The sequence below is a fragment of the Chelonia mydas genome, chromosome 3, assembly GCF_015237465.2.
Source record: "Chelonia mydas isolate rCheMyd1 chromosome 3, rCheMyd1.pri.v2, whole genome shotgun sequence".
NCBI lineage: Eukaryota > Metazoa > Chordata > Testudines > Cheloniidae > Chelonia > Chelonia mydas.
In genome coordinates, this window is record NC_057851.1 from 5,532,016 (window position 1) to 5,545,547 (window position 13,532).

General features: G+C 56.9%; 1 protein-coding gene across 2 annotated transcripts in view; it reads left to right on the forward strand.

Annotated features, from left to right (window-relative positions):
* Positions 1 to 13,532, forward strand: part of ADCY3 (adenylate cyclase 3) — a 92,417-nt gene that overhangs the window by 72,202 nt on the left and 6,683 nt on the right. Inside the window, exons 7-15 of one of the 2 annotated variants that reach the window (XM_027829189.3) lie at positions 1,883 to 2,045; positions 2,548 to 2,667; positions 3,159 to 3,301; positions 4,353 to 4,514; positions 6,595 to 6,682; positions 7,822 to 7,938; positions 10,601 to 10,860; positions 11,466 to 11,547; positions 12,444 to 12,602. In XM_027829189.3, coding sequence (XP_027684990.2) covers positions 1,883 to 2,045; positions 2,548 to 2,667; positions 3,159 to 3,301; positions 4,353 to 4,514; positions 6,595 to 6,682; positions 7,822 to 7,938; positions 10,601 to 10,860; positions 11,466 to 11,547; positions 12,444 to 12,602 — 1,294 coding nt within the window. The remainder of the gene's footprint in view (positions 1 to 1,882; positions 2,046 to 2,547; positions 2,668 to 3,158; positions 3,302 to 4,352; positions 4,515 to 6,594; positions 6,683 to 7,821; positions 7,939 to 10,600; positions 10,861 to 11,465; positions 11,548 to 12,443; positions 12,603 to 13,532) is intronic. The other variant, XM_027829190.3, reaches the window with a different exon arrangement.

Below are 13,532 nucleotides of genomic sequence, written 5' to 3' on the forward strand. Positions count from 1 at the left end.
GGCCCGGGGCTGCCCACCTGAGCCAGCACTGGCCGCTGCAGAAGTCACAGAGGTCATGGAAAGTCACGAAATCCGTGACTTCCGTGACAGACACACAGCCTTACCCATCAGGGCACCGTCTGTCTCAGACTCACTGCATTCCCCTCCCCTCAGTCTTTGTTAATAACAACGTCTAACGCTGTGCAGAGATAGGACTTGGCCCTGCCTCCATTCAACCCCCAGATAACAAACCCATTGGCTGCACTGGGAGCAAGATCCTGGCCAAAAATAGCAGAATCCTGATCCTGTCAGCTCCTCCCAAGCAAGAGCCGTTTCTAGGATCTGGCCAGTATTCGTCCTCTTGGGTCCCACCCAGTCCCATCTGCCACCCAGTGCAGGATTGGTCCCCAGGGCACCTCAGTAGGGTTTTGTGCAGTCAAGTTTTACATGTCCCAAGTGACATTCTTCCCCCTTCTTTGCCTGGCCTTCCAGTGTGATCTGATGGAGAGGCCAGGAGCTGGCAGAGACAGAAAGGTGGAGCCCATCAAGAGGGCAGGCTCGGGGAAGCAGGACACCTTCCAGAAATCCCAGCCTGCCTTGCCCCCAGCAGCCAGAAGTGGCCCTAATAACCTAGCCAGGCTCCCATGTGGTAAACATCCCAGGGCCACATTTGCAGCCAGTTGAAGTCAATGGGCTTAAATTCTTATAGAGTATTTCCCGGATCCCCCCAACATGCTATAGAAGCCCCAGAGGGGTGGGAAATATTTACCGGAGCTCCACTCCAGACAGCTCTGGTGGAATTCAAGCCCAGGGAGTCACACGCGCTGCGTTTGTTCCAAGGGCAGTCCCTGTGGGCTGGGGGGTGGCCCATGGTAACCGGCAGGGCCTGGAGGAGCAGGGAGGTCTCCGGAAGGATGGTGACCCTGGTTTGGAAGCATTTCCTCTGTGGCCGGGCACCCTGCAGGCCTAGCTAAATCCAAATACCGCACAGCACATCCGGTCTTGTCACCGCTAAGAAATGACAGCCTCAGGGCAAGGAGCAGCCAAGTGCAGCCAGCTGGAAAGCCACAAGGGTAACAAATCTGCTTTCTCCGACTGGGGTCAGCAGTAGTGCCCTCGATCTGCCTGGGTGGAGATGCTGGGATTGATTATTAATAACAAGAATAGCCATTTAGAAGGAGCAACCGCTCTGAGGCGCTGGGAAATCGTCGGAGACAGCCAGACGCCTTGGCAGGGATTCTGAGCAAACCTCAGCTTGGAACGCCCCCCACGTGGGCTCCAGATTTGGATTCCCTACCTGGCGGCTAGAGCCAAATGGGGCCTCGCCGCAAGTAACTGCGGAGGGTCCTGTGCAGAGGGATGTCGGACGCAGGGAGGGGGGGCTGACGTCGGCACCCTGTGGGCAAGGCGGGAGGTGTTCCATGCCCTGGCTCCTGCTGGCTGGCTGATTGCGCCCACCCACCCCGGGCGGGAGTTGGAAACAGCTTGTCAGCAGGCAGAGTGCTGTCTCCTTAGCAGGCCAGGCTGTTGTGAGCACACCAGCCCCTTGTTCCTGCCCCACTGCTGGGCTCCCAGACGGCTTCTGCTGCCCCAGCTCCCCACGGGTCAGGTCCCGGCTGCATCTGCCGCTACGCTTCCGCCCACCCCCCGCCAAGACATGGGCCTTTGCTTTGCTCAGTCCATTCCCACCTTCCCCATGGAAACCAATCGCCGCTGGGACCCAGGGTTCTCTCTGGTAACGCAGTCCTGCCTCCTTCCCCAGTGGATGAAGGGGACGAGGGGCTTTGTGTGGATACTTCAATACCTTCGCAAGATGTTCTCCCTGAAACCTGCCGAGTTCTGCCAGGGCTGGCACGAAGGCAGCTGGGGCCTTACTGATGTCTTCTTCCCACCCGGCCCACAGGCGTGTGCATATCTCCCAGAACACCATGGACTGCTTGAAAGGGGAGTTTGAGGTGGAGCCCGGTGAGGGGGGGTCAAGGTGCGAGTACCTGAAGGAGAAGGGGATCGTCACGTACCTCATTGTGGTACCCAAGCAGCCCCTCAAGAACGGGATCAACGGAGTGGTGAGTGACCTTCCTCCTCCTCCAGCTCCTTTCATCTCCCCCGTTGCCACCTTCTGTTCCATGACCTGCCCTGGGCTCCGTTCTCTGGCTTGCGAAGCCCTGTCTCCGTCTCTGCCCTTCTCACGCATGCCAAGAAGTGTGAATACTTGGCCCCATCCTCCTCTCTCCTGGCTCCCCATTCCTGTGAGCCTCTGGTTCTAAAACCTTCAGCACTCCTGTCACTTTCCTAAAGAGACTTAATCCATCTCTGCCGTCCGTAACTTCTACTGCTCCTTAATAACCACCCTACGTCTTCCTCTGCTCCAGTCACTCTCGTCCCTCCAAGACACCCCCTCCGCCCCCATTCCTGAGCCACTCTTCCTCTTTCCCATATTGGTAGCCTCGTGGGTGAATTTCACCTCATACAGCGAGGCCAGCATGGACGCCGCATCCCAAGTCGTTCCCCCTTGTTATAGCCCTCGCTCCTGGTGGCTGAATTCCCACCTGCTCCTTTGTGTTCTAGAAGCTGTCCCTGACGTCCTCCCATGGGAACTCCCCGCTGCTGATCAACACCAAGGAGTGTAACGGCAGCATCAACACCACCTGCACCACGCCCGACGAGGCCGAGGAGCTGGACACCAGGGTGAGAGCTGCCCTGGGGAGAGGGGAGGCTGGGGAGGGGTATTGGAGCCCAGCAGCAGGGGCTGCCCCCGGGCATTTAGAGCCGCAGCAGGCTCAAGGGTGACCACACAGGGCGGGTACTTGTTACCCCTGGGGTTTGATCACCCTGTAGAATTCTGACACAAGGAGAAGGGGGACAAGCACATGGACCTTGTACTTCTCTGCCAGGCTATGAATGGAACTGGCCACGGTGACCCTCCCCGTATGGGGGAAGCGGTGGGGTTCTACTAAGAATGAGGGGCCAGGTCCTCAGCTGGTGGAAATGGGCTCGGCTGCATGGGAGTTGGTGGAGCAAGGCCCATTTACACCTGCTGGGGATCTGGCCCAGGCTGGCCAGTGGCGTTCAAGAGGAGATGGCCTGTTTCTCAGGTTGCACTTCTGGTTTTGTCAGCCAGTAACCCCGGGGGTTTGCCTTCGTCTGACTCTCCCCCTCGCCCCCCTCCTCCCCCGCAGGTGGTGAACCCCTCCTTCCCCAACCCCCGGCGGCGCCTGCGCCTGCGTGACCTGGCCGAGAGAGTCGTTGACGCCTCGCAGAACGAGCAGGAGCTCAACAACCTGCTCAACGAAGCCCTGCTGGAGAGGGAGTCTGTGCAGGCGTGAGTGGTCCCAGCCCCTCCATGTCGGGGGGGGGCTCCCCAGTGCAGCCCGGCTACAGGGACCCAGGCCCAGCCCCGCTGGGTCACGGGGTGCTCCCCAGTGCAGCCCGGCTACAGGGACCCAGGCCCAGCCCCCCTGGGTCACGGGGTGCTCCCCAGTGCAGCCCAGCTACAGGGACCCAGTCCCGCCCCTCCATGTCATGGGGGGCTCCCCAGCGCAGCTGGCTACAGGGACCCAATCCCAGCCCCCCTGGGTCACGGGGTGCTCCCCAGTGCAGCCCAGCTACAGGGACCCAGTCCCAGCCCCTCCATGTCATGGGGGGGCTCCCCAGTGCAGCCCGGCTACAGGGACCCAGGCCCAGCCTCGCTGGGTCACCGGGGGCTCCCCAGTGCAGCCCAGCTACAGGGACCCAGTCCCAGCCCCTCCATGTCATGGGGGGCTCCCCAGTGCAGCCCGGCTACAGGGACCCAGTCCGAGCCCCTTCATGTCAGGGGGGGCTCCCCAGTGCAGCCCGGCTACAGGGACCCAGTCCCAGCCCCGCTGGGTCACCGGGGGCTCCCCAGTGCAGCCCTGCTGGGACCTGCCCAGCCACCTCAAACCTGCCGTAGTGTCCTCCTCAGCCCAGAGACTAACTGAGCTGCAATGGATCTGCTCTCCTTGCACCGCTAATGGGGGTTACATGCACTGCGTATCAGCCGGCCCAGCGGTGCCCTGGGAACAACGGCCGGGTACGGTGTGTGTCTCAAACAGCATCAGGATGCCATTGATTGAAGGTGCTGTTCCCCTACCTCCCCCTGTGGGGGCTGTACCCTTTGCCCCCAGATATCCTGTCCTCTCCCACAAATCCTCTTCCTCTCTCCAGGATGCCGCAGGGATCTCTTCCTTTCCCCTCCCCCCTGGGATGCTCTTTCCCACGGCCCTCGTTTCTTTCCTCATGGTGATGGCAATGCCCTTGCAGCAGCCCCCCAGCAGAGTAAGGACCCTCCCTCTCCTTTTCCCCTTTGCCCACGGCCTCCAGCATCTCACTGGGGTTCGCGGTGTCTCCGGCAGGCTGAAGGGGAAGTACACCTACCGCCTCTCCATGCGTTTCATCAACCCGGAGATGGAGACGCGCTACTCCGTGGAGAAGGAGAAGCAGAGCGGGGCCGCCTTCAGCTGCTCCTGCATGGTGCTCTTCTTCACCGCCCTGGTGGAGATCTTAATCGATCCCTGGTGAGCAGGTCGATCTGGGCAAGGAGCAGGGGCTGTGTCTGTGCAGCCCGTGGTACAACAGGGCTCTGTGCTGGGTTGGGGGCCTCTAGGGCTGGGAAGGATTACCCTGCCCCACCCCTCACCCTGGGCAGAGCTGTAGAGTGGGCCAGGTGCGTCACTTCCTACACATATTCCCCCAGAGGCCTGGTTGATTCCTCCTGGGCTGGACTTGTGTGTGGCTGTATTCACCTGAGGTGCCCTAGAAACCCAGGGAGGCCGGGGTGAGCAGGCCTGGCCCCCAGAAGGTGTGTTTGGCAGGGAGATGGAGCAAACACAGCCCAGGCAGTGACAGTTAAAACTTCCCCAGCACCATCCTGCCCCAGCTCCTCAGCTCTGACCTAGAGCGACCAGCTCTTGGGAGGCACTGGGCTTTCTCTCCATGGCCTGCGGGGTCCTTGCCCTCTGGGCTGAGACTGCCAGCCAGGATGCTGACTGCAGGGGTAGCCTATATAATGTGAACCCCAGATCCTCAGGGACTGGGCTGAGACCTCCCCCAAACTCATTTCACAGAGGCCACTCTACAGCCCATCAAGCGGCATCTGTCTTGAATGACTCTTGCCAGGCTGCAGCAGGGACCGTGGGTATGGAGAGTTCCCTGCGCCCTCAGCCCCCAGGTTTTCCTCTTTTCTCTCTGGCTGCTCCTGGGCTCTCCTGGGAGAAGCACCTGTTCTGAGAGCAGCTGCCAGGGGACGTCGAGCCGGCCAGTGGGGCGGTTTGCCAGGCGAGAGCCACCCTGCTCAGAGCGCAAAGCACTGCAGCTTGTCCTCACTACGTCCTATTGACAATCGCCTCTGCCTGCACTCCTGGGGAAGGGCAATCAAATAATGAATCGACGGGACCAAGTGACCGTGCAGTGCCAGCCTCCCTCCCTATCTGATTGTGGGCAGGTTGCCATGGGAATGCCCGGTGAGAACATGCATTTGCCATGCTGCTCCAGGGCTGGTACCCTGCCTCAAGCCTAGCGGGAAAGTGACTGTGTGGCCCTAATGCTTAAATCGTTAGCTCTCCAGGGCATATCTCCCTATGTGTTCGGAAAGCCCTGGGTGCTACATGGCTGTTGTACGCCGTCAATGTTACCTGTTATTTCTTGAAGGGCAATGGCAAGTGGGAATGGGGCAAAGCCCAGAAATCGGCACTGCTGTGAAAAGCCCCTGGCTCTTCTGGCTTCACTAGAGCTCCCCTGAAGACCTTCTCTTTGGGACTGCAAGGTCCTTCCAGCAGGGGCTTTGTTTAGACGTCTGTCCTGCACAGAACCACGCCCACAGTTGGTGCTTTGCAAATTCTTGTTGTCCACAGTGTTGCTACAGGGAGCGGGGATGCTGGAAAAGCCAGCCAGCTTTCACAGGAGCTGGAAGGATTTTTAGGAAGCTTAGTTAAAAAGATGTTGAAATAACATCCCCTCTTCTCCCCACACTCTCAGGGACTAATATGGGCCCTGTTCCTGTAGTATCCGAGCACTTCACAACCCTTCATGTAGTTATCTCTTCAGCAGCTCTGTTATCCCCATTGTAAAAATGGGAAACTGAGGCACAGAGGGCTTTGTGACTTGCCTATGATCACACCAAGTCTGTGGCTGAGCTGGGAATTAAACCCTTGTCTCCCAAGTCCCAGGCTAGCGCTTTGTCATCCTCTTGCTCTCATATATATTCCCCCTCAAGAGCTGGCCACAACACAGACCCTCTTCCACATCAGCTGGAGGAGTAGCCAGTCTAGTTACTGGCTGCAACCAACATCCATTAGCTCCGTGTCTGCTTTGCCTTTTGAGAACATGGGCTTGGGAAGTGACCTGCAGCTTTCTCAGCCCCACGCTGGCTACTTTCTGTCCTCTGCTTGCGTTGCGCTGCCCGCTCTTCCTAGCCCTGCTGCAGGCTCTCTGCGCTGTTCATCCTGGTGGTGCAGAACCGAGTGAAACGTACTCAGCAATCTGATGTTGCTGTGAAAAGCAGTGGAGTCCTGTGTGAACCCACTGGGCTGTGTGGGTAGCACCGTCACTGGAAAAACCTCCCACAGGGCTGGTTTTTGACTCTCTCTTTCTCTGCAGGCTGGTGGCCAATTATGTGACGTTTGTAACTGGAGAGATCCTGCTGCTCATCCTGACTCTCTGCTCCCTGGCCGCCATTTTCCCCAGGGTAAGAGGACAGAGGACCTGCTCCTGAAAGGTGCTGAGCACCCGCGACTCCGAAGGAGTCAGTGGAAGCGGATGGAATCTGCCCTTCTCAACTGTGTGTCATAGGCCCCATATTGCTAATAGCTAATGGAGAGTCCCCTTTAGCTCTGGTCATAGAGGGAGGAACTTTTGCAGTAGGAGGGTCTGTCTCCACATAAGAATGGCCATACTGGGTCAGACCAAAGGTCCATCTAGCCCAGTATCCTGTCTTCCGACAGTGGCCAATGCCAGATGCTTCAGAAGGAATGAACAGAACAGGGGATCATCCAGTGACCCATCCCCTGTCGCCCATTCCCAGCTTCTGGCAAACAGAGGCTGGAGACACCATCCCTGGCCATCCTGGCTAATATCCATTGAGGGACCTATCCTCCAATCCTTCATCTGCTGTGAAGTCCTTCGTGACCATGGATTTGTTGAAATGTTGTAAAGATCAGTCCTACAAAAGCAGAAAAGTACTGAAACATTTTGGTGTCCTTGAGTTACTCGTTCCTCCCCCTTGACCAGCTGTTTCTCTTTGGCCCAGTTTCCATCAGTACATCCAACAATGCTGCATAGGTACCTTAGCTGGATGTTTCTCCTAAAGCGATCGGCGCTGAACCAGTGAACTATGTTACCATTGTAATGCTCATCATTCAGCTGTGGGGTCAACCCCAACCACCCCCCCGCCCCCCGGCTGCTGAGGTGAATGGCGCAGTTCATACCTCTGTTGTTTCGGGCTGTCTGCAGATTCAGGAAGGCAGCACTGCTCTGTGTTTGGTAGGGTTCCTTCACAGGGATAACGGCGAGAAAGCTAATTGAAAGCTTAGATTGTGGGCCACCCAATTTCAGCCAGGGGTGCACCCTTCATCCAGAAACTTCCAGAAAACGTGGGGTTCTGGAGATACTTGATGGCAATGTAGATTGCTCTCACCACGGTGTGATGGGGGGTTAACAACTGGGTTCACATCCTCAGAGGCATTTAGGCCTCTAACTCCCATTGAAATGAGTGTTGACAAAGCACTTTGGAATTCTTGGTGCCAGGTACTTACAAGGTGCCCATCATTGTAGGCTCTGGGACGAAGGGCTGAGATTCACGTAATTAAAAACCTCTTCTCTTCATAGGTATTTCCCAAAAAACTCGTAGCCTTTTCCACTTGGATCGACAGGACCCGGTGGGCCCGGAACACATGGGCCATGTCAGCCATCTTTATCCTCACCATGGCTGACATTGTGGATATGGTGAGAACCCTCTCCCCTCCCCCCGCCGCCATTTTCCCTGCCAACTCACACCAGCACGTGAGGTTGCTCCATTGGGTGCCTCGGAAGAAAAGTCTATCGACATCCAAAATCAAATGCATGAGTACAAAATGGGGAATACCTGGCTAGAGGGTTGTATGGCCGAAAAGGATCCGGGGTTATAGTGAGTCACAGATTGAATCTGAGTCAACAATGTGATGCAGTTGTGAAAAAGGCTAATATTATTTGGGTGTGTATTAACAGGAGTGTCGCCTGTAAGACATGGGAGGCAATTGTTCCACTGTACTTCGCACTGGTGAGGCCTCAGCTGGGGCACTGTCACTTTAAGAAAGATGCGGATAAACTGGAGAGATGTGGATAAACTAGTAACTAGAACAGTGGTTCTCAACCAGGGGTTCACGTACCCTAGGCGTATGCAGAGATCTTCCAGGGGGTACATTAGCTCATCTAAATATTTGCCTCGTTTCACAATGGGCTACATAAAAAGCACTAGCAAAGTCAGTAGAAACGAAAATTTCATGCAGACAATGACTCGTTTTGTACACAGCTGTATTTATATTCTAATTGATTTACTTATAATTATATGGTAAAAAGGAGACAGTAAACAATTTTGCAGTCACAGTCCCCTGTGACACTTTTGTCTTTTTATGTCTGACTTTGTAAGCAAGCTGTTTTTAACTGAGGTGAAACTTGGGGGTACACAAGACAAATCAGACTCCTGAAAGGGGGACAGTAGTCTAGAAAGGTTGAGAGCCATTGCTTTAGAAAACCTGATCTATGAAGAAAGGTTAAAAAAGCTGGGCATATTTTGAGAAAAAAAGGCTAACTGGGACCTGACAACAGTCGTCCACTGTTAAGGGCTGTTATAAAGCGGAGTGATCGGTTGCTCTCTGTGTCCACTGGAGGTAGGACAAGAAGGAATGGCTTTAACCTGCAGCAAAGGAGATTTAGGTGAGATATTAGGAAAACCTTTCTAACTAAGGCCAGTTACGCTCTGGAACAGGCTTCCAATGGAGATGTGGAATCCCCGTCATCGGAGGTTTTAAGACCAGGTTGGAAAACCCCTGTCCGGGATGGTCCAGGTTTACTTGGTCCTGCCTCTGTGCAATGGGCTGGACTCGATGGCTTGTTGAGCTCCCTTCCAGCCTGGGAGGCCCATTACCACCACTGGGTCCTGCGCAGCCCTGGAGTATCTCCATGCCTGGTCTGGGTTTGGACCACGGTGCCTATTTATAAACCTCTCGGTGTGGGTGGCTGACCCCATCCTGCCTGCACTGTTCCTGTCCCTAGCCCATGCAGGCAGGGAGCTCGAAATGCCATTACTCAGTTTATACGTCCTTTCTGACCTTCCCGTTCCGGGTGCGCCAATAATTGTTCAGCGCACCATGCCCTGCAGGCCATTAAACAAAAGTAGCAAAGATCGACGGCAGCCAGACATCGTTAGCAGTGTTATTAATGGGCGAATCCCTAGGGCCTGATGCCGACAGCCCTTCTGCAGCCGTGTCACTCCACCCCCCGATTTACATGGCCGTTGAAGACAATCAGACCCAGTGTTTGCATTTACACCAGCTGAAGTGATCCTAAACGTTCCAGTGCTAAAGCTAGGGGCCGACCTGAGTGGGACCATGCATCCTCCTCGCTAATTGGAAGCGGGGGCAGCCAGGGAGAGGATGGGTCCCAGCATGCAATGCTCTGCCTCCCTCCTAAGAGCCCAGCATCACCGTGTGATAGGGTCTCTCAGCAGCTCCATGGTCAATGGCGGGGCAGCCCAGACACCTACATTTAGCAGAGACCAGGTGCAGCCCGGGGCTCCTGGCAGGTTGCCAAGAGGGGCAGAGCATGGGTACCTCTGGCACAACCACATCATACTTTACAGCAGCGACCTCAGCCGTCCTAAAGGGAGGAAACGGGACTTTCCAAGGGCTACAGATTCTTCATAAGGGCCCAAGTTCCCATCTAGACACAAGCTCCAATTCCTCCTTCCTGACCCCATCCCACTGCCCTGCAGCTGCCTATCAGCTGGCCATTACCTTATCTTTCCAAGGTCCATATGTGATCAATGGTGATAACAGTACCCAGCTGTGTGCAGGGGTGACCACGGGTGGGTTTCTGCCTGGGGAAGGCTTTGTCGTGTTTGGCTAGGTTTCCTATAGCACCTGGCCATCTGTGCGGCACGGTCAGTCCCTGTTGTGTTTGAGCACCATTACTGAATTAAACATGGTAACCAGCAGTGGTGCCTTTCACCCCTGAGTCGCTGGTTCAAAGCGAGCCCAGATCAGTGAAAACCACAAGCCCTTACCCTCGGAGAGCTGCGTGAAAGCCTGGAGAAGTGGGAGTCCAGTGCGTGGTGGCCCAGGTAGCCACATCACAAGGAAAGCCACCTCCTCTGGAACTAACGTGCTGACAAGGCCTGCATGGCCCATGCAGCTCAGCTGCCCTCTCTGACCTCTCCAGCCCAGGGTCTGAGGCAAGGCGGAGTGGGCCGCTGCCGGCAGGGAGCGCTAAACGCCATTACTCAGTTTATACTCAGGGCACTGACTTTGAGGAGACCTGGGGCTTCAGGCTTGGGCCACTCCGATCCAGTCTGGCCATTGGTACGTAACAGCCTGCAGCCCCCTCACCCGTCTCTCTGACGCCCCCACAGCTCAGCTGCCTGCAGTTCTACTCCAGCACCAGCAACAGCACCGCGGGGACCCTGCTGGCGGGGGGCTGCGTGGAGGACCCCAAGTATTACAGCTTCATTGCCGTGCTGGCCCTCATCGCCAGCATCATGCTGGTGCAGGTCAGCCACATGGTCAAGCTCACCCTGATGGTCATGATCACCGGGGCCGTGGGTGTGGTCAACATCTATGCCTGGCAGCAGATCTTCGACGAGTACGATAAGGAACGCTTCCAGGAGAACGTGTAAGGGCATTGGGCGTGGCGGGCATAGAGGGACCGGCCAGCGCTCCAGGAGCAATGTAGGACTGTTCCCTATTATGGTCCTGGTTTGGTCCAGTTTCAGCCCTTCCACCCCTCCCCTGGGGAGACCTTTCCACAGCGCAGAGTGGGGAGACGTTTCCTCCCTGTCCAGTCTGCCCCCTTCTGCACCGATCCATCCCCTCTCTCCCAGTTCTTCTGCCTGTGTCGCACCCTAAACAATCCCCTCTCCCTAATGCAAACACACGGCCGTGGCTGCTTAATTGCTTTGGGGGGAGGGGAGTGACTGTAACCCTTGGGTGCTCCCAGCTGGTCCAAAGGCAGCTGTTCTCAGCTAATGGCCGAACGGGACAAGAACTCCTTTCATCAAGTGGCTGTTTGGGTTGTCCCTGTCAGGCCTCTCATGGAGCTGCCCCTGCATCCTTCCAGCAGGGGCTAGCAGGACGAGGGAAAGCCCCTTGAAGGTCTTCAAAGCCCTCATGTGATCGCTGGGTGCCGGCCTGGGTGTAAGGATATGCTGGCTGCCATGGAATGGGAGGCAACCCAGCCATGGTGGGATGAACATGGCTCATTCATCTCTCCTTCGGCAGGTCCACCCTGGTCCCCTCCAAGTACTCCATGACAGTGATGGTCTTCATCATGATGCTCAGCTTCTACTACTTCTCTCGCCATGTGAGTGATCTGTCCAGCTCCCCTTCCTTTTCCATCCTCACCCTCCTGGGATCCCTGGAGTTCTCCTGGCACAGCCACCAACAGGGCATTGGGGGACACAGCCACCTTCCCCTGCACTGCCCCACTGGAGGGCATTTTCACCCTGTCCCATGCAGAGCCCCCTCTCTCTCTGTTCTGGAGTTCTCCTACATGCATCCCTCCCCTCCCAAGTCGCTTGTGTCTCTGCCTCTCTCTCTTCCATCTCTGTCCTCCCTTCTCCTTTGCGGTTTCTCTCGGTTCCTTGTCTCACTTGGTCCTAGCCCTTCTCTAGCTCCCTGCAACCCAGCGCTGAGCTGGAAGGGTTTGGCTAGGTTTCCCTCCCCCACCTCCTTATTCCCCCCGTACCTGCATTTCCCTCTCTCCCGTCCCTTTGTTCTCTCTCTCTCTTTCTCTCACACTGCCCTGCCCTCTTGCTGGAGCCGTGGGTGGCCCAAAGATCCATCAGGAGCCACGTCCATCTGTTTTGTGCCTAGCTGCTGGAGACCATCTTTGGATGGCTCTTGGATGGTGTAGCATTCTCTGAAAGGGCTACCTTCGCACAGCAGCCAGGAAGCCCATAGCCTGCTGACCTGGAAAGCTCCCACCTGTGGGTGTTGGAGTGACTGCGTCACCGCAGTGAAAAGCTCGGTGCAAGGGAGACGGGGGCAGGGCAGTGAGAGGCAGTGGCGTTGAATGGTTAAAGCAGAGAACTGGGTGGCGGGACTCTTGCGTTCCGTTCCTGGCTCTGCCACAGACATGCCCGCGGTACTGTAAGCGGGTCCTGCCCCAGCCCTGCGCCTCAGTGAGCCCATGGGGAGGTCGCTGTGTCCGAAGCACTGTAAGGCCCTGTCTGACTGTGGCACTTGCCCCTCCTGCAGGTGGAGAAGCTGGCCAGGACATTGTTCCTGTGGAAGATCGATGTCCATGACCAGAAGGAGCGGGTGTACGAGATGAGGCGCTGGAACGAGGCTCTGGTCACCAATATGTTGCCGGAGCATGTGGCCCGGCATTTCCTGGGCTCTAAGAAACGGGACGAGGTGAGAACGGGCGAGCCAGACACTGTGACATGGGGAGAGCTGAAGTTTCCAGTCTCCTTCCATTGGCCTCCCAGCCCAAGCCAGAGAATCCTAGAAATCAGAGATGGAAGGAAACTTACCTAGGCCCCGCACTCAGAGCCAGTGCTAGGGCATTCCCTGCACATCTGCCTCTGCAGCTTGCCCCAGCTGTGATGGCTGCCTGCTGTCCAGCCTTCCCTGCTCCGTGCGGGTGAAGGACCCAGTCTCTGGTCATGCCGGATCCGTGGAGGCTTCTCACAGAGTGGTGAACTCAGCCTGAATGAGCAGTGTGGGGCTCACAGGAGTGCCTCCTTCTCCTGCCAGCTGTGGAAGCAGCGGGGTAATGAGTGCCAGCCACCCTGTATTGGAGGAGAGGGGAGGGAAAGGTGCACAGAAATGAGGGATCGAAAAAGCCGGTGTGGTGACCTGGTCCAGCTTCTCCCCCAAATTGCCCCCACATCAGCAGGAGTCGGGCTGGGCGGGCTGGAGAACGAGAAGCTGTCTGAGGGGTTCCTGTGTTGCCCAATGGAGTGGGCACTGGGCTAGGGGAATGACTCTCCCGCGCACGCTCTAAAACCAGTGTGGCCACAGTGCCCTGGGCGGCTGCCTGAGCACAACCCCGGCTGAGATCCGAGGGCCGCCGTCGCGGCCACCCTGCTAATGTCAGCGCCCTAGCTCAACCTGAGCTGGGCATCACACCTCCCAGCTGCCGTGTAGACGGACCTCAACTCTCAACCCCAACCCTGCCACTGATCTCGTGGGGGACCTTGGGCAAGTCCCTTAATCTCGCTGGGCCTCAGTTCTGGAAAGTGGGGATGAGGCTTACCTACCTCCCGGGGAGCTGTGAGGATAAATCGATTAATGACTGCGTGCGAGGAGGGCCGGAGAAGCCCCTTAGTGCGTTGGATCATA